This window comes from Coffea eugenioides, chromosome 2 (assembly GCF_003713205.1).
Source record: "Coffea eugenioides isolate CCC68of chromosome 2, Ceug_1.0, whole genome shotgun sequence".
Classification (NCBI taxonomy): Eukaryota; Viridiplantae; Streptophyta; class Magnoliopsida; order Gentianales; family Rubiaceae; genus Coffea; species Coffea eugenioides.
The window spans coordinates 37,391,820-37,410,945 of record NC_040036.1 but is presented as its reverse complement, the minus strand read 5'-3'; the positions used below and the strand labels follow the sequence as shown (position 1 = coordinate 37,410,945).

Below are 19,126 nucleotides of genomic sequence, written 5' to 3'. Positions count from 1 at the left end.
AAAATATATAATTATAATAAAATATTATAATTATAATATATTAAATATATGTATATGTTATAATATAAATATATAATATATATAAATATTAATTATACTAAATATTATGTAATTATAAGATTTGGGAATCACACTTGGGTTTTTGATAGGGTGTTAATTGTTGGTTATTTTATTGTTAATTTTCTCTTTATCCTTGCCAAATATTGTTTTAATTATTAATATTTACTTATATTTGGTATTGGACTCAATTTCAGGAAGTGAAACAGAAAACTATAAAAATGAGGGGCTTTTTGGAGATAATTGGGATTTCAAACAACCGGGCCCACATGGTGCTACAAAGAGATTGCATTTCCTTTGCTGATTAGGAGATTGGAGTCCTACGGGCAATAGGAAACTAAAAGCAAGGAATTCGGTAGAGCCCCACTTTTGGTTTGATTCTCAATTTCAACAGGGGACCACAGGGATAAGAAGCTTTAGTCATTGTTGGCTTTAAAAAGGAGACAAACGTACAGAGAACTCTAATCAATCAATAGTTTTAGTTTAGACTTTTAGCATAGTTTTAGTTTTTCTTTTCTCAGCTTTTTCGCATGGTTGTTCTCCATTAATGGAGGACTAACCTCTTAATTCTAGTCAAGGGACAACTGAAGACTTGGTTCAACAATTACTGTGAGATCGAAATTATTTTAATCGCTTCCTCATTTATTGGTATTTATGTGTTTCCTGTTTTTAATTGTTATAGGCCTTATGTATGATTGATTAGTGCGCAATAATTAATTATTCATATAGGCTATTTTGCTAAATAGAGGTAGTTGAATCCGTAATTGTTCGTTATCTCTATCTTAGTAGCAACTGGCGTAATTGGGTTTATGTCAGGGGAGCATACGATCTAGTTTAAACAAACTCTCGTAACGTGTTTGTTAGTTAGGATTGGACCTCTCTAATTATTAATGCAATCTAGAAATTAAATCCTACGGTCGTACCTAGGGTTGTTTTTGGGTTAGAGAAATAGTTAACGGTCGTACCTTAACTATCGAGAAATTAAGGAAAGGTTGGTTGTTTATCGCGTGCATGACAACTATAACTAATCTATTAGTGAATGTGGAATTATCTGTGAATCAATGATCAGTGCCTGAACCATTTCTGAAGTGTACCCTTGGCTAGAGTTTTCCCTTAATTATTTCTCTTAATCAATTATTTTCTGCAGTTAATTTATTTAGTTAGCATTTAATCCAAAACCCCCCATACTTTGAACTCTAGAAGAAACGAATTATCCCCAGTCCCTGTGGATTCGACCCTACTCACCGCTATATACAAAATCTGTATTTTTCTCGAGTAGGTATTTATTATTGCACAGGTTCGGCACCTGTCAATTTTTGGCGCCGTTGCCGGGGACTGGTGTCAGATTAATTTATTTCTTTTTGAGTTCATCTTGTTTTTATTTTATTTTATTTTATTTTTATTTATCTCTTATTTTTTTTATTATATAGTTTATGGCTTCTAACACTCCATATTTTGGTGATAGTCTGGATTTTGTTTCCGGGGAAGGCGATGAGACTAGTTTTTTTGCTAAGTTTGCATATTCAGAGGCACTAAACTCTATTAGAGAAAGAATGGCTGCTGTAACCTGTAAAATTTGTTATGCCAGGGATCATTCAACCGGTATGTGCCCCGAATATCAAGATAATCTGAGTGTCCCCCTCAATAATTATGGAGATTTTTCACCCTGGTTTCAAACGTGGTATAACCCTAATCCAAACGGGTATGATCAAGGATGGTGGGATAACTCCAGTTATAATTATACAACAGGGCCAATGAATTTTCAGCAGTATGAGTCTCAAGAATCATCATCTATGTCAGGTATGTCTCTTGAAGAAATAGTTGAATCAATAGCTATTAATACATATCAATTCCAACAGGAGACACAAAGGAGAAATGAGATGATGAAGGAGGCAATGAGTAATCTGGAAGATCAAATGTGTCTATTGACATCCAGAATAAATCGATTGGCTTCTCAATTTGAAGAATTGCCCTCGAAAACCATTGTTGATTTTGAAGAAAATGAGAGTGCAATTTGCCTGACTAGTGATGAGGAGCTGCAAGATTTTCAAGAAGAGAGATGTACAGATGCAGTTGAAAAAGAAGCCGAAAAGGAAGAAATGGAACCCCAACTGCAACCCATTCAAGTGAAAGAATCCAGTGAAGAATCAGCAAATGTGGTGACACCACCTCCATTCCCTAACCTGCATTTTCTTAACTCTTACTCTATGATTTCTGTTAATGAGATTGATTTTGTTATACCAGAAGTTCTTGAGTCTCATGGCAGGAATGAATTAAGAGTAGCTATGGTCAAATATCTTGAACCGTCGAATGCTCTTGATGGAGGAGTGGATGAAGAATTGCGATCAATACTTGATTATTTGGCGCCATCAACTAGTCTATGGAAGACCGTAGCTCGTGTGCTCAAAGATTACTCCATCTATGAGGGTTACCAGGATCACATTGAAGATGAAGCATTGAAACGAGCTACAAGATTTTATCCTCCGTGAACAAGCATAGCATGTCTAGCCAAAGACATTAAAGAAAGGCGCTCGTTTGGGAGGCAACCCGAATATTGATTTTATTGGTTTTAGTTGTTTATTTCTTTCGTTTTGTCGTTTCTCCATTGGGTAGTATCAAGGCTAATATCTCCTCCACTGTGACCAAGAAGTGAAATCTTGGCGTGCCCGCGCGGTGTTTGTGTTTTCTGAGACCAGAGGACGAAGACCAATCTTGGCGTGCCCGCGCGGTGTTGGACGACCCAAACCATGTTTTTTTATAAAAAAAAATAATAATCATAATAATTTATTATTATTATTGTTTATTATTATTACATTCAAAAAAAATAATAATAATTTCAGATTTCAGATCTACGTTCGGATAGTTTTTGAAAAAAAAATAAAAAAAAATTCCCATTTTTTTTTCTTTCTTTTTCTTCCTTTTTTCTTTCTTTCTTTTTTTTCTTCCTTCTTTCTTTCTTCTTCCTTCTTTTTCTTCTTCTTCTCCGCCGCTCCCCTGTTTCCCTCTTTTTCCTTCTTTTTTCTTTCACGCCGCTACCGCAGCTCACGCTCCACCAACGCCATCGCCACCACCACAAGCTCTCCTCCAACTTCGTCAGCCGCGCGCCACCACTCTCCCCTCGCCGCTCTCCTTCTCCTTCTCCAGTGGTGACCCGCTTCCATCGCCGCCAAGCTCCAGCCCCCACTGAGCTCATCCCACGCAGCCCGCGAGCTGCCAGCTCGCGGCCAAGCTTCACCTTGCGCCACCAGTTCTGCCTTCGCCCACCACCAACCTCTGCACCGCAGCTGCTGTCCACCTCGCGCGCGCGCAACTCCAGCAGACAGATCGACCCCATCGCGCGGCAGTGCGACCCCATCAACTCCCCTGCCCACGCTCCGTCAGCTCGGCCACACGCTGCGCAAAGCCGCGCCAGACAGCCACGCTGCTCACGAGCTCAGCCGCCTGTTCGCGAGCTCCACCGCACACGCTCCTCCCTCTCGAGCTCCCCCTGCCCAGCCGCGCACCACCACAGCAGCTCCACCCACGCGACGCACAGCTCCCGGACTGCCATCGCCGCTCGCCGCCAGTCTCCCTCTCTTCTCCCTCGCTCACACTCTCCTCTCCACCTCACTCCGCCTGTGCTCGGCCACCTGCGCGCCGCCACCAGCCTTCGCACGCACACCCACGGTCTGCCCCCGCCGTCGCCGCTTCCGTCACCCACTGCCACCAACGACACCGTTGGGCAGTGGGCAGTCTGTTTGATCGCCATATTCGTTGGAATTGACTGCGTTCAAGCACATTGTTGGACGTCCTCGGCCATTGATTGAAACTGCTGCATTGTCTGGAAATTTGCTGGTTTGAAGTTCTCTGTTGCACTCTAGTTCGCCTGGATCAAGACGCACGTCGGAGCTCTCCTTCCCTCTACAATCTTTCACTGCCGCGCACTACCGTAGCACCATTTTCACTCCACCGTTCCCACCTATTCCATAGCCGCCCGAGACCTTCCACCACGTATTCAGGGAAGTGTAGTTGTCCTATTCGCTTTCTTTACTTTATGATCTCCATTGAGGACAATGTCGGATTTAGGTGTGGGGGGGAGAGCTGTGGTACAGCTGGTATTTCTGGTGTTCAGTTTTTAGTTTTTTCTTTTCCTTTATTTTCGTTGTTATTTGTTCTATTTTTCGTTTATTTTCTTTTCTTTCTTCCTAGTGGTCAGTTTTTTATTTGAATACCAAGTTTGATGTTGGATTGTTGTCTCTAATTCTGCTATTGCTAAGTGTTATTAATAAAAAGGTATCAAGTTGATGTGGTTGAGTTCAGGAACATCTCTTTGGTGAATATCAATAATTGCTTAACTTTTTCAATTTTTGGTTAACTTTTCTAGGCATAGGGAATGATTGTTGGCATTTTTCATGTGAATTGGTCCAATTATTAATTTTAGTTCTCCATGTTTGGAAATTTGAGGCTGGCTGCTGTTATTTTTGTGATATTTTCTAGTTATTGTGGTATGTTATCATAAATAAGAGGTGACTGTACTCCACTAGTTGTTACTACTGAGTAACCGGGGATCTTCACCTAAAGTGTCGATTCTCGCGTCAAAAGGTAGTAGTTACTATGAGTGCGTGGTCCCGTAGCAATTAGAGCTGAGTAACCGGGCTCCTCCATCTATCAAATGTTGGAGTTCGCGTCAAAAGGCTCTAAGGGCTATAGACTAAGTCTTTTGTTATTCAAAAAAAAAAAGGAAAAAATAAAATAAAGATTGGGTTAGTATGTGAATAAGTCAGCTTGCCAGTTTGTGATTTTAATGTCGAGATTTTGGTTAATAGTTGGACCATTTGCTGATAAATGTGAGCAACCATTCCTTTTTCTTAGATTAGTTTGCTTTAAATTGGAAAAATTGGTGGTTGGGAAGCTAACCGGAGTGATTTTTCTTGGATCTTAACTGTGATGCTTGATATATGTTTTTCTGGGTATCTTGGCAATATGATAGTTAGAGCAATAGCCATTGTCAAATTTTGGTGTTCAATTGCTGTTCTTATGCTTGAGGGCAAGCATGATTTAGGTGTGGGGGGAATTGATAGGGTGTTAATTGTTGGTTATTTTATTGTTAATTTTCCCTTTATCCTTGCCAAATATTGTTTTAATTATTAATATTTACTTATATTTGGTATTGGACTCAATTTCAGGAAGTGAAACAGAAAACTACAAAAATGAGGGACTTTTTGGAGATAATTGGGATTTCAAACAACCGGGCCCACATGGTGCTACAAAGAGATTGCATTTCCTTTGCTGATTAGGAGATTGGAGTCCTACGGGCAATAGGAAACTAAAAGCAAGGAATTCGGTAGAGCCCCACTTTTGGTTTGATTCTCAATTTCAGCAGGGGACCACAGGGATAAGAAGCTTTAGTCATTGTTGGCTTTAAAAAGGAGACAAACGTACAGAGAACTCTAATCAATCAATAGTTTTAGTTTAGGCTTTTAGCATAGTTTTAGTTTTTTTTCTTTTCTCAGCTTTTTCGCATGGTTGTTCTCCATTAATGGATGACTAATCTCTTAATTCTAGTCAAGGGACAACTGAAGACTTGGTTCAACAATTACTGTGAGATCGAAATTATTTTAATCGCTTCCTCATTTATTGGTTTTTATGTGTTTCCTGTTTTTAATTGTTATAGGCCTTATGTATGATTGATTAGTGCGCAATAATTAATTATTCATATAGGCTATTTTGCTAAATAGAGGTAGTTGAATCCGTAATTGTTCGTTATCTCTATCTTAGTAGCAACTGGCGTAATTGGGTTTATGTCAGGGGAGCATACGATCTAGTTTAAACAAACCCTCGTAGCGTGTTTGTTAGTTAGGATTGGACCTCTCTAATTATTAATGCAATCTAGAAATTAAATCCTACGGTCGTACCTAGGGTTATTTTTGGGTTAGAGAAATAGTTAACGGTCGTACCTTAACTATCGAGAAATTAAGGAAAGGTTGGTTGTTTATCGCGTGCATGACAACTATAACTAATCTATTAGTGAATGTGGAATTATCTGTGAATCAATGATCAGTGCCTGAACCATTTCTGAAGTGTACCCTTGGCTAGAGTTTTCCCTTAATTATTTCTCTTAATCAATTATTTTCTGCAGTTAATTTATTTAGTTAGCATTTAATCCAAAACCCCCCATACTTTGAACTCTAGAAGAAACGAATTATCCCCAATCCCTGTGGATTCGACCCTGCTCACCGCTATATACAAAATCTGTATTTTTCTCGAGTAGGTATTTATTATTGCACAGGTTCGGCACCTGTCAATTTTGGACAAAACCCACCAACTTACTAAGGAATGATGAAATGCTAAATTTTTAGACATTATTCCAAAATTTCAATTCCGATAGTAGTGAACCAAACATGAATCATGGGGTTTATTCCAATTCCCCATTCCGAAATCCTTTTACCATACGCCACCTTAGATTTCTTATGGAATGGGATGAGATAAAAATCTAAAAGTCGTACCCTTGGACAGCATGAGTACTACTAGGAGAAATGCTTGGGTGTATTCTTCTATGTTTTTAGGAAAGCATACTTTCTTTCGTTGTGTTGTTGATTAAGAGATACCTGTTTTGATAGTTACGAAGGATATTACAATTTAGAGATACATAGCCAAAAAGAAGCAACAAGCAATATTACAATTTAGAGATACATAGCCAAAAAGAAGCAACAAGCAAAACGGTGAAATTTGTAGGGTAAACGTAAACTTGGTAAGTTATTTTTCTTTTCATTATTAAAACTTAAAAATTTAGGATAACAAGGTAAGTTATTCATCCAAAGATGTTTTCAATTCATGCCATTTGATGATTGAATCATTAAACATTCAAAAACATGAAGTTTTCACCATTAAAATCCATATAAATGCAATTTTTCACACTTAAACCATAAAATACATATTTTCACTAGAATCATAGTTAATTAGCTATAAAAGTGACTAAAACACACTAAAACTAACTAATAAAGTACACTAAAAACACGTAAAATATATACTTATCAGTTATTATGTACTACTTGATAATTAAATCTACAAAAGGAGAAATTATAACTCAAAAATATTATATCCTTATTTATTGACTATTATTATTTACCTAGGAGACTTGCTAAGTTATTCTTTCTTCCTTTGCAAAAAATTGCCAGTTGCCGATGCATGGTAACAACTTATTTACTTACCGATCACCATATATTAGTTTAAAATGAAATGTCTTAATCACAAATTACCCCCCGGAATATTGGTTGAATAGCAAAATTATCCATTGTGATTAGAAAACATACAAATTGCCTTTCTATGTATGAGACGTATTAGAAACAATCATATCCTTAGATACATAGCGATTTGTGTTTCATATCACCATTTCATACTTAAGAAATAGTGATACAAAAACAATGTAAATAGTTATATAGAAATTATTAAAAATAAGTTTACTAAATAAATACTTTACTTACTTGTGGTAATTTATGCTGTTCAAATATTTTCTTAGAAAATATTAATATATTTTTAAACCTTGTATATATATATATACACATTGGTATTATGCAATGGTTACATATGTACTGTCACTTTTTGGTAAAAAAAAAATTCTATTTTTAGTAATAATGCCTTATCACAAAAATGAAGATTATATATGATAATTTGTCCTTAGCAATAGTTTTGTATGATGTTTAAATGTACACTCTATTCTTATGATAATATTTCAATATCTGAATTATCATAGGAAACTAAAAATTTATTTAGTAAAAATAGTTTGTGTGATTTTAATAATTATTTAAATCTACAATTGTATCATCACTTTTGGGACACTACAATGTTTTTAAATACAAAAATTAGAATAGCACCATTAAAGGTAAACTGTCAAAGTATCATGTATCTGAGGGTATGATTGTCTTTTCACACTTCTCATACACAAAAAATTCAACCCACATCTTTGACTACTTGTTTGCTGGGAGCAATTTGTATAATTTCTTACTACAAGGAGACAATTTGCTACTCAACTCACATTATGCTATATTAAATCTATACAAATAAAAAATGTAAAACGATTACTTATTTAGTACTTTTTATTTATTAGATGGTGGATGGATATATATATATATATATATATATGTATATATGTATGTATGTATAGGAGCCATTTTGGGCTGGTGGGATGTGAATGCATCACTTTGATTACTTTAAATTGACTAGTTTTGGAGAAAGCTGCTAAAGTTCAGATAAGTGATTAGGGACCAAATTTAAGCAGTCATTTTTGAATGGAGAGGATGTATACCTCGACCATGATTATTGGCACCCTTCAAGACCTCTAGTATATACTTGTGCTTCTGATATTATTAGATAGTTTGGAAGTACTTGTGCTTTAATTATTATATACTTGTGCTTTAATTATTCTCATTTTTCATAAAAATCCCCCATACTCTGAACTCTAGAAGAAACGAATTTTTTCCAATTTCTGCGAATTCGACCTTACTCACCGCTATATACAAAAATCTGTATTTTATTTAAGCAGGTATTTATTAATGGATAGACGGGCAAAAATTTTTTTGGACCTTTTGGGTTTCAAGCAAATGTATTAAGCTCATACCCAGACCAAATATATTGTGCCTTTAGGCATAGTTTGGGCTTGGCCAAACGTCCAAGCTCACAGCCTAAACATAATTATACAGGATTAATTTTCAGACTGATCGAGCTGAGTTCGAATTGGCTTGGCTCCATGTATAGTCCCCCTATACTCGATCCAAAATTTTCAAGCAGACCCACTTTCACTTGACCTTCTTTAGTTGCTCCTCTCCTCATGTTTCTAGAAATTCACATGGAGGTTGGAGGCTAGCAAATGATTTTCCTAATCCAGTTTGTCATTTCTTTTCATCCTCTAAATTGTCATTACATGATCATGCGAGCATGCAGTTGTAGCCTGTAGGGGCCCAACCCAAACCTGTTGTGAAAGATAAGAATCATTACATTACCTAATTTTATAGGAATCTGAAAAATAAAACTTGAAATGTAAACATATAGGAACCTTAAATTTCTAATTAGAGTTAAGCATTCTAATATCTATAGCAAACACAACTACTCAATTAATATTACCAATACGAGCTAATAAAAATTCTCAATTCACAGTACAATAACTTGACGTCTTTTTCTTGTTAAAAAGTTTTTTAATACTTTCTTTGAGGGTCTTGCAGTTTGAACTAATATAAGCTAATCCAATCCCAATAACTTTCTTTTGAAGATTTTATTTGATATTATCTTGTTTTACTTGTTTCTCACTATTTGATCACTATTGATACTTTGCCACAACTAGAGGTGGCAAATCAACCCACTTAACTAAATTTACCCATACCCATCCATGTATAGATGGGTATGAATATCTTAAATTTTTGTATATGGGTATAAATGGGTTACCCAAAAATACCCATTTATTAAATGGGTATTATTAAATGTGTATTATTGGGTAACCCATCAAACCTAATTAACCCATTTAGAATTCTCTTCCCCCCAAGTTTCTTCTTTTCCCCCAAGTCTCTTCTTTTAACCCATTTAAATAATACCCATTTATTAAATGTGTATTATTGGGTAACCCATCAAACCTAATTAACCCATTTAGAATTCTCTTCCCCCCAAGTCTCTTCTTTTCCCCCACCTTTTTTTTTTTCAAAATTTTCATTTTGTCATGATGTTAACTACTTTTGTTTCATTATTATTATTATTATTATTTGTTGGTTTTATCTTATTATTTTATTTTCTCTTAATTTGTTAACTTGCTCATTTTTTAGCATTACCAATTTATGATAAATTTTAGCCTATTTTCTTATCTTTATAAAATGAAATTTTAAATTTATATATGAAAAAAATGTTAGGGGTTCAAAATTTTTGGATTAAGTTTTTATATTAATTTTTATAGTACTTAGTTCAAATTTTTATTCTTATTATTCAATTATTAAATAATAGGTAATTTTGTGACATAGAGTATAAATGAAAAAAAATTGGTAATTAAGTTTATTGAACATTATAAGTAAATATTTAAAACTAATGATGGGTACAAATAGTGGTATAAATTAATAATTTAGTTTGCAAAAATGAATTTAAATGAGTTTACAAAAAGTTAAAATAAATGGGTTATAAATGGGTAATTGGGTTACCAATTCATTTTTTGACTTACCCATTTATACCCATCTAATTAAATGGGTATACATGAGTTGACTCACTTATATCCATTACCCATTTTATCTAATCCAAACCCGTCCAAGTCACCCATTTTGACACCTCTAGCCACAACGGATAAGTCTTTTGGTGATCTGGAGACTATCTTAACAAGTATGCCACAGAGTTAAACTTCACAGAGTCACTGGTAAAGTTCCAATATCACCACCAACAAAAGAAAAAAAAAGTAATTCAAGCTCAACATAAATTTTTTTTTCTACAAATACTCTAGATATTCATACATTTAAATAATTCAACTGATCTAGGTGAATGTGTAGTTTCAATCATTAACAATTAGAAAGAATAGGGACGGTGAAATGAAGCGGTAATTAGGAACGGTGCCAATGTACATGGTTGAGTAAAGGCCTAGTCATTTAAAAGTAAGCGAAACTGGCAAAATATTCATATTGAAAACTATAATTGTAGTCTATTAAACCATTTCATTAACTTTCTATTATGGACTAGTTTGAATTGTGATTTGTTTGTATTACCCTCACTATTGTGGGTTCTTGTAATTTTATAAAAGAAAAAAAGGATTTTCTATTGATGATCGTGGAAAGCTGCGTAGATATTTATGACATGGTCCCGAGATAAAATTTGTGCAATTAGATGAGCATAATTGCAAAGTACATTGTGCCATGCTTAACCTGCTTCAAACAACAACCGATCTACTACTTTTTAGTTCATAATTTGAGGTTTAGTGAATTTAATGAGCTAGAATTTAATTTCAAGGTTAGCTCCCACAGGCCGACTTAAAAAAAGAAGGAAGAAAGAGAAAGGGGTGAAGACAAAATAATACAAAATCAAGAAGATCAGGCCAATAAATTAGGCCACTGTCCATTAAGTAATAATGCAGTCCAACTTGTAATTGACTAAAATATTTTAAAAGGATAATGTTATTTGCACTCCTCTTATATTATTTGCACTCTCATTACCCCCATTTTCATGTTGATAAGATCATATTATCCCTACCATAATTTCTTCTCCTTCCCTATCTTGTGTTCACATGCAAGGAAAGATAAAAAAAATTTAACTCATGCTTCTCTTTTTATAAATTTACATAACTGTTTTTAATTTATTTTTCATATTTTTATTTCAATTTCAATTTTGCAGATTTTTGATGAGCACAATTGATGTTCCATTGCATCATCTTGGATACTACATGCTGTTATGCTTTTGTTGAAATATACTATAAAACTTTACTTCCTCTACGGTGACTATACGAGCTATTCTTAGTAGGTTTTTTGAAATATTAGTGTCCTATTTATGAGACACTGTAGTTACACTCAGTTTTTGATCATTTTTGAAGCTTTGGAACTTTTTATTTATTTATTTATTTGGGCTTGAAGTTTGGAATCTGTTCATATTACATTGCTAGATTGATCTTTGCATCACATAATTTCATGAAACTTTGTAGAAAAATATATAATACATATTAGTGACAATTTTAAATTAGCCATTTTAGTGTCTAACGAAATAATTGATTGGTTTTAGAATGTAAGAGAAATCTAGTAAATTTAAAAGTAAAAAATAAAAAAGCCCCATGTGGTAAACCTAATATACAAAAAAGCCTCTCATAGTTTCAAAACATATAACACGATATCTCATGGTTTAAACTAAATTGTAAAGGTGACAGAATCGGTTAAAATTAACAGAAATGGATGAAATGACAAAAATGCCCCGATATAACTAAGCAAAAGGTAACTCAACAACAAAATCATCTGTTTCATTCCCTAGAGAGAGAGAATTGGAGACTAAGGGGTGGAATAGGTATATTTGTTAAAACTAAGGTATAAAAAATTGTTTTTAGGTTCCAATAAATCATTTCCATTAATTTTAACCGATTCCGTTATTTTTACAATTTAGTTCAAAATATGAAGTGTCGTTTTATACGTTTTGAAACCACCAGGGGGTTTCTGTGTATTAGGTTTACCACAGGAGACTTTTTTATTTTTTACCCTAAATTTAACTCATAGACAAGGAGAAGAAATTAGGGAGAGGGTAATATTGTCTCAACAAAATAAAAATGGGATAGTGGGAGCGCAAATAATATATGAAGAGTGCAAATAACATTACCCTTTTAAAAAAAGAAGAATTTACTAAATTATGGGGCACAAAACTGTTTAGCTCTATCTCTGTCTCTTTCCACCCTTCTCCACACCCAATTGATAGGAAACAAAATAGTTTAGCTCTTTTTTTTTTTTGTTTTTTACCTCCACCCCTACTCACATCCTTAGCACCTTTGACTGCTAGGTTCAGGATTCGAAACCTAGCAACAACAAGAATTTTAAGAACCTTCCCATGGCCATGCACTAGACCAACCTTAGTGAATTTTTTTTTTTAGTTTACCTCCTATCTCTCCCTATACCCAACTGTCTAGTATAGGATTCAAACCTTGAACCTAACAATGAGGAGAGCTCTGAGCCCTCCCTTGACCGCAGCTCGTAGGCCAACACCATTATGGGAGAGCTTAAAAATTCTAGGAGATTAGTATTGCATAAATTATCACTGAGTGAGTTTATCACGGACATGCAAGAAATACGCAATCTTCTACGATAAACAGGGGATGGAAATGGCTTGAAGCTGAGACCAGCAATGATCCTCCCAGGAGATGGCAATCCACCTTGAAGAATACTTCCATTACAGATGAAAATCAAGGCCTTGAGATTGCGCCTTAGGCGGTGAAAATAGTGATGTACAATAAATATATCTTACTGCTGCATAGCTTAAAAAGATGGCAAAGGAAGCACATAAATAATTTTAAGCAAAAATCTCGAAAGGAAAAGAAAATAGGCTATTATCAGATAAAGTGATCATCCCCTCATATGCAGGCTGATTTGACCGGTCTAAGGCCGGCTATTCCCTCTTCTGGCTGCTACAGGGTATACAAAGAAAGAAGAGATTCTTAGCTTCTCTACAGAGCTGAGATGTCACGGACCCAAACAGTTTAGCATTTTTAGACTTTCAGTTGAGAGTATTGCGTATTTTTACAGATTAATCTTTCCTACTTCAACAGTGTACACACTATTAATCTTGGATTGAGAAGATTGATAATGAATTGGGGCTTATCCATTGGAGAAGCAATGGTCTGGACTTTGTAGAAACATTTTTTTTTCTCTACATCTCAAGCAATCAAATCATAGGCCAAGGGCGAAATCCAAACCATATCTTCTCCAAGCCGTATCTGAGGAACTAATTATTTCATGACAACATTTTTATGTTTACAAACTCTTTTGAGGTTTTTCTCAAAGACAAAAATTAGTTTTTAATTCAAAAAGGTGCTTGTGGATGAATTTAAGGATATATGAATTTTATACAATTTTTTTTTAAATTTCTATTTTTTTTTTGTCTAGATCATGTCTTGAAAACTTGAAGAAGATAAATTCTTAACTTTACATTTAGAAACCTATTTGAGGTATTTTTAAGGTGCAAATTATTAATTCTTCATTGTAAAATTCTAGTATAACTTTTATTTTCTAAATCATTTAAAATCTCAAAATATTATTGTTTCTTGTGTAGACTAATGACATAAAAATGATTAATAGGTCTTTCAACCTCGTTAATGCCTTGTAATTCTTGATTAAAAAATCATATCTGTCAAGTTGTCAAAAACTAACAGATTAATTAGATTCTTTTATGAAACCAAAATGGTTCACAAGAAAAGGATAATATTGGAATGAAAACATATTTTGCATCCACTAATAAGCTTTTTAATAATATATTTTAAATTGGGTTGGTAATTATAGAAAAAGTTAGAAATAAGGAAGGTAAGTGATATTTTTCAAAATATATTCTCTTCTAGAACTTTGAATGTGGTTAACTACACTCATCTTATGCTTGGTTCGTTTGGTTTATACGTATCTGAGGAACTAATTATTTCATGAATACATATACAGTACAAAATCTCACATAAATAAAATAGAAAAATGAAAAATCAACAGACAACTCGGCATGCTGATAAAGAAAACAAAAAAAAAAAAAAACAGATCAAGGGATGTAGTGTTATAATAGTGTGATTTTTTTTTTTTTTTTTGCCTGTTAGAAAAAGCCATTTGAAAGTAGCTGCCACAATTAAGTAGCAAGTGGCAGGTCATGGGTTCCTGTGCTACCAATACCAACAGCTAAGAGGCTGTTGGCTTTATATTATTAAGAGTACCTCATTGTGAGGCCTCAGTACTGGAAGAGAGGAAAAGGTTATGCATATATATACCTAGGCCCACGAGCTACTAAGTAGTAACTTAATTAATCATTTTGACCTCATAATTTTGCTCACAAATTATTTGGATCAGACCAAATAATTGTGAGAGGGTCCGGGACGTTACACTCATGATAAAAACATGAGAGGAAAGTACAAATCTTGATGCTCCTAACTACAGTCAAGGAAGCATAATGAAAAGCCAATGAACTAAACTAAGGAATAAAAGAAAAAATAATTAATCCTGAATTAAAATTGAAGGTGCATGACTGATCACTGGATATTGAGTTCATCACTGATATCTACGAATTTGTGAGCTATCTTGGGCCAGACGTTCTTCTTTCCTCTATTCTAAATGTAGTGTCTGCAATGGGCAAAATTCCTGAATTCTACTATAAAGAGGGAGATGGCCGGCCTTTCTTCTGGCAATGGCTGAAGCTGAGTGCAATGGTGATCCTTAAAATATTCAGAAAGGATTATCCTTCTCCTCACAGATATATCAGATTGTACAAAATTAAAGCAGTTCAAAATTCATGTTTGCTCCTTGGATTTTCAAAACAATTAGCTAGCACGTACAGCTGATGAATCGAAGTCCTTGATGCGTCTAAAAAAGTGTCTAGCAAGGATTAATTTACCTGATTAAAAGAATAGAAAACTATGAAGATATGAAGTGAACGAAAGCATATGTTTTCTCTGCTTTAAGCAAGGATTCATCTTAAGTCATAGTTTGACAGGGCCTAAGAAATTAAAAGTTCAAGGATCTAATTGTTTCATCAGATTCATTATCAGGTAACTACTAAGTTTCTAGATTAGCCGGGCAGGATAAAAATTGAGCAAGAGAAATAAGTAAAATTCAGAGTATGTGCAGGATATATTAAATGGGCAGTGTCTTTTAAGGATTTAAAGCATGCCGACCTCTAATTAACCAGAATGTTGGGGAATAAATGTTACACAGTTAACAGAGAACTTGAAAGTTTGAAGATTGATACCTCGTGACTGATCATGGAATGAGGTTTTCATTGACATTGATAGAGTAGGAGCTATATTGGCCTTCCCTTGATTCAAAAAAATTGGGGTTTCAGCAATATGCAGTTTTTGATTTCTAGCTCGAAGTGGCCTGTAGGTAGCCCTTCTTCTGGCAGTGACTGAAATTGAGAGCAGTGAATATCCTTAAAAAGTAAATTGTGTGTCACCTGCACAGCCTAACTGAAAGATTGTCAGTTAGCACACCTGTAGGTCAAGTGCTTCAAACAGAGCTAGTATGAAATAAATCAATAGTATTCTGACAAAATATACATACCCCATGAAGATTTTCTTTCTCCATCAGCTTATCTATTGAGTAAACGCGTTCACCATTTTGAGTTGGTGGCTTTACTCGATTTGAATCAGCAATCCATGAAAAGGTGCAAGCTAGAGCAATGCTGCTATTCATTAGATTGTGAAACAAATGAGCAAAAGTCACATTATTTGATACAATAGATGTCACTGTAATAAGAGGGGACATGAATTAAATCAACAACCTGAATATTATACCCAGCATCATTGAAAATGTTGTGTCATTCATGACTGAGATCTCCGCTAATAATCTTTCCGTTACTCCATTAACCAGTCCTCTCTTCCTTTACTCCCTGCTCATATAAAAAGGATTCATAGGAAAATCCTTTTGAAATTCTTAAAGACAGTCCCTTCTCCGGCAGTGACTGGAATACAGGGCTCAAAGAGCGGAACAGGTTAGCATTTTAGATTCTCTGGCCTCCACAGATCAAGATATTCAAGCATCCATTTCAGCAGGGAGTTCCTGTTTGGAAAGTACTCCACTACAACAATTCCACATATACCCGAGTCCCTGAGTGGGGGAGTTTCAGGCTTTCAGCAAATGCCACTCTTTTGGGCTTGTCAGGAGCTTTCTGAAATTGACAGCACCAAGAAATTCTAGGCTGGAAAAGAGCAAAATTCAAACAGAAAAGTTCACTTCAACACTTACCATATTTATAGGATGCCCTTATCACAACACAATTCATGATTGGTAAAAGGATTAGGTAGCGCAAGTAAATGAACTATGGGTTAGCAGTTAAAATAGAGTCAATACAGAAAGAAGAAAACGTAGAATGATATCATCAGGAACTCATACTCATTCAGAAAGGGTCAGTATCAGTTCCCTGATTGGAGTTAACAGAGTTTGAGAAATATTTGCATCATATTATACTGTAGTATACTCAAAAACATTTTTAATAGTTCCCTACAATGGTAGCATGGAGAAAGCACAGATCTTGATGTTAGGGAAACATAATGTGCGAACAGGCAAATTAATGCATCAAAAAAATAAAAAGAAAGTATGATTTACCTTCAGTTAAACGGAGAATGCACCACTGATCACAGATGAGTACATCATTGGAAACCACAAAATATGAGCTACCTTGTGCCAATCATCTTCGTCCTTCTTTCTGAATGTAGTATCAACTGAGGGCTGTTTTTGAGTTCTGTCATGAAGAGGAAGATAGCTACCCCTCTTCTGACAATGGCTGAAGCTGAGATCAAATGATTATGTGTGTCCTTAGGCTGGGAGACAGCAATTCTTCTCTCCTGGCAGATATATCACACTGATAAGATTAGACTACTTCAGGGTTCAGGGTTGCTCCTTGGAAAATAAAAATTTTGTCTTTTTATAGGTTAAAATAGAGATAAAAGATTGTTAAGAACCTAAACCAAAACCTTCAGTTAACATTTCAGTCCCGACTCCAATTCTCCAAATCAAGTTTCGGTTAAAAATTCAAGAACTGTTGGTTAGCTTCCTGTTCAAGCAAGAATCAAGGACATGCCGGCTCTACAAATATTGTTCCATTAATCCATTCCTCCATTTGGCCTTTACTATTCCTTGTTTGAAAGCATACCAAAAGATCAAACACAGGCAACTAATATATAAAAGAACTTGATTGCAAGCATTCAAAGAGAATAAAAGTTTCTTTTATTTTTGAAAAAAGGTAGCTCAAATACTTGAACGATGTAGGTCTTGTAACTTTTGGGACTCCTCACGTTGCTAGCGTCTCGGTCAAGGGACTAATTTTCCATCAACTATTACGTAAGGAATCTGTGCAACCTTAGGCCAGTCTTGTCCTTTCTCCCATTCTAACCTTGGTTTTACCAGTGGGCAGCCATCAATTCACACTTTAGTGAGGGAGGCAGGCAATCCCTCTTCTGGTAAGAACTGGAGTTGAATGCAGTACCTGATATCGAGCTTTTGGAGACAGATGAGGTGTCGAAGACCCCGAATAGTTTAGCATTTTCAGATTCTCATGTGCCCACAATAAGAGTATTTGGAGCGTGCAAGGCAGCAGCCAGTCTTCTTCTGGAAATGTCTCTACTTCATCTTTACCACCAATTCTCAAGTATGTGAGAGAGGGGAGTTTCTCCAAGCCCCACTCTCTCTGGTGACTCATGAGCTTTTTGCAATTATAGATCAGAAGGGATTGTAGGCTGAAGGGTAAACCTCCCTCGGGGAAGCACTCGATTCTGGACAACCGTCTAAATCCAGACGTCGAAGAGATGGAAGCAGAGATTCCATCAGTTCTGGCAATGACTTGAGCTTCTTGCAATTCCGAAAAATAATCTGCGTTAGATTGGGAGCTGGCAAGCCTCCCTTCAGAAAAGACACTAGCTCATCGCAGTATTGGATACATAAAGACTGCAATGATGTCAAAATAGCACTGCTGCTACTCTGATTCCCAATCCCACATGATGGAATTGAAACAATGTCAAAACTATTGCAATCTTCAATGTCAAAACTTTTTGGCATAGGAAATGAACCAAGCGAGATGACTGAGAGAGAGTCACAATTAAGTAATCTCAAAAACTCTGGGGATCCACCCTGCAAGCTTTCACTCTCCAGGTTCAAGTTGCAACATTTATAATATTCGAGTGATTTTAGTGAGGCAGGTAGGCAGCTTACCGGAAAGGGTAACAGAGACCCACAATCATCTATTTCCAAATTCTCAAGACTGGTTAACCTGTTGATCTCCAGGTACAAATCTTTCAAATTCTTTAGAGCCCTAATCTTCAACTTACGAAGAGATGAGAGTTGTTGATTGTTTCCATTGAAGATTCTCAATTGAACATTGGGAAGCACAAGTTTGTCACATCCAGAAATCTCAAGGCTTTGCAGTGATGAAAGTTGTTTGGGAAGTTCTCCAATTAGTTTGGGACAATCAATTATGCAAACCTCTTCAAGATTACTAAATACGTCACATTCTGGTATCTGCGAGTACTCCCACTCTGCCATCTTCTTAATTATCAACTTTTTGAGAGATGGGAATGGTTTGGTTGCATGGATGTCTCCATCATGGTTCGCCATCGCGGGTCGCGGTCGCGTCGCGGTCTCAGTTGTTCCACATCCGTCACGGCATATCGGTTGAATATCGGGTGATATGAACATTATAACACATTAAAGTTTTCAAAAATTTTGAAAAAATTACTAAAATTAGAAAATACTAAAAAAGACACAATTTTAAAAAATATCGGAGTCGACTCCGAGTTGACTCTGATATATCATGTATCACGGATTCGAATCGGTCAATATCGGCCGAGTCAGAGCGAGTCGTCGCGGATATGGTGATATCCGCGATTCGTGGATCAGTATCGTACTGGTCCCTTCCGTTCCAGATA

General features: G+C 35.5%; 1 protein-coding gene across 1 annotated transcript; it reads right to left on the bottom strand.

Moving 5' to 3' along the window:
- Positions 1–17,924: 17,924 nt before the first annotated feature.
- LOC113759648 (putative disease resistance protein At3g14460) lies at positions 17,925–18,815 on the bottom strand. The gene has a single exon (XM_027302224.1). It carries the CDS (start codon positions 18,813–18,815, stop codon positions 17,925–17,927), a length of 891 nt encoding a protein of 296 aa, XP_027158025.1.
- Between the last annotated feature and the right edge of the window lie 311 nt (positions 18,816–19,126).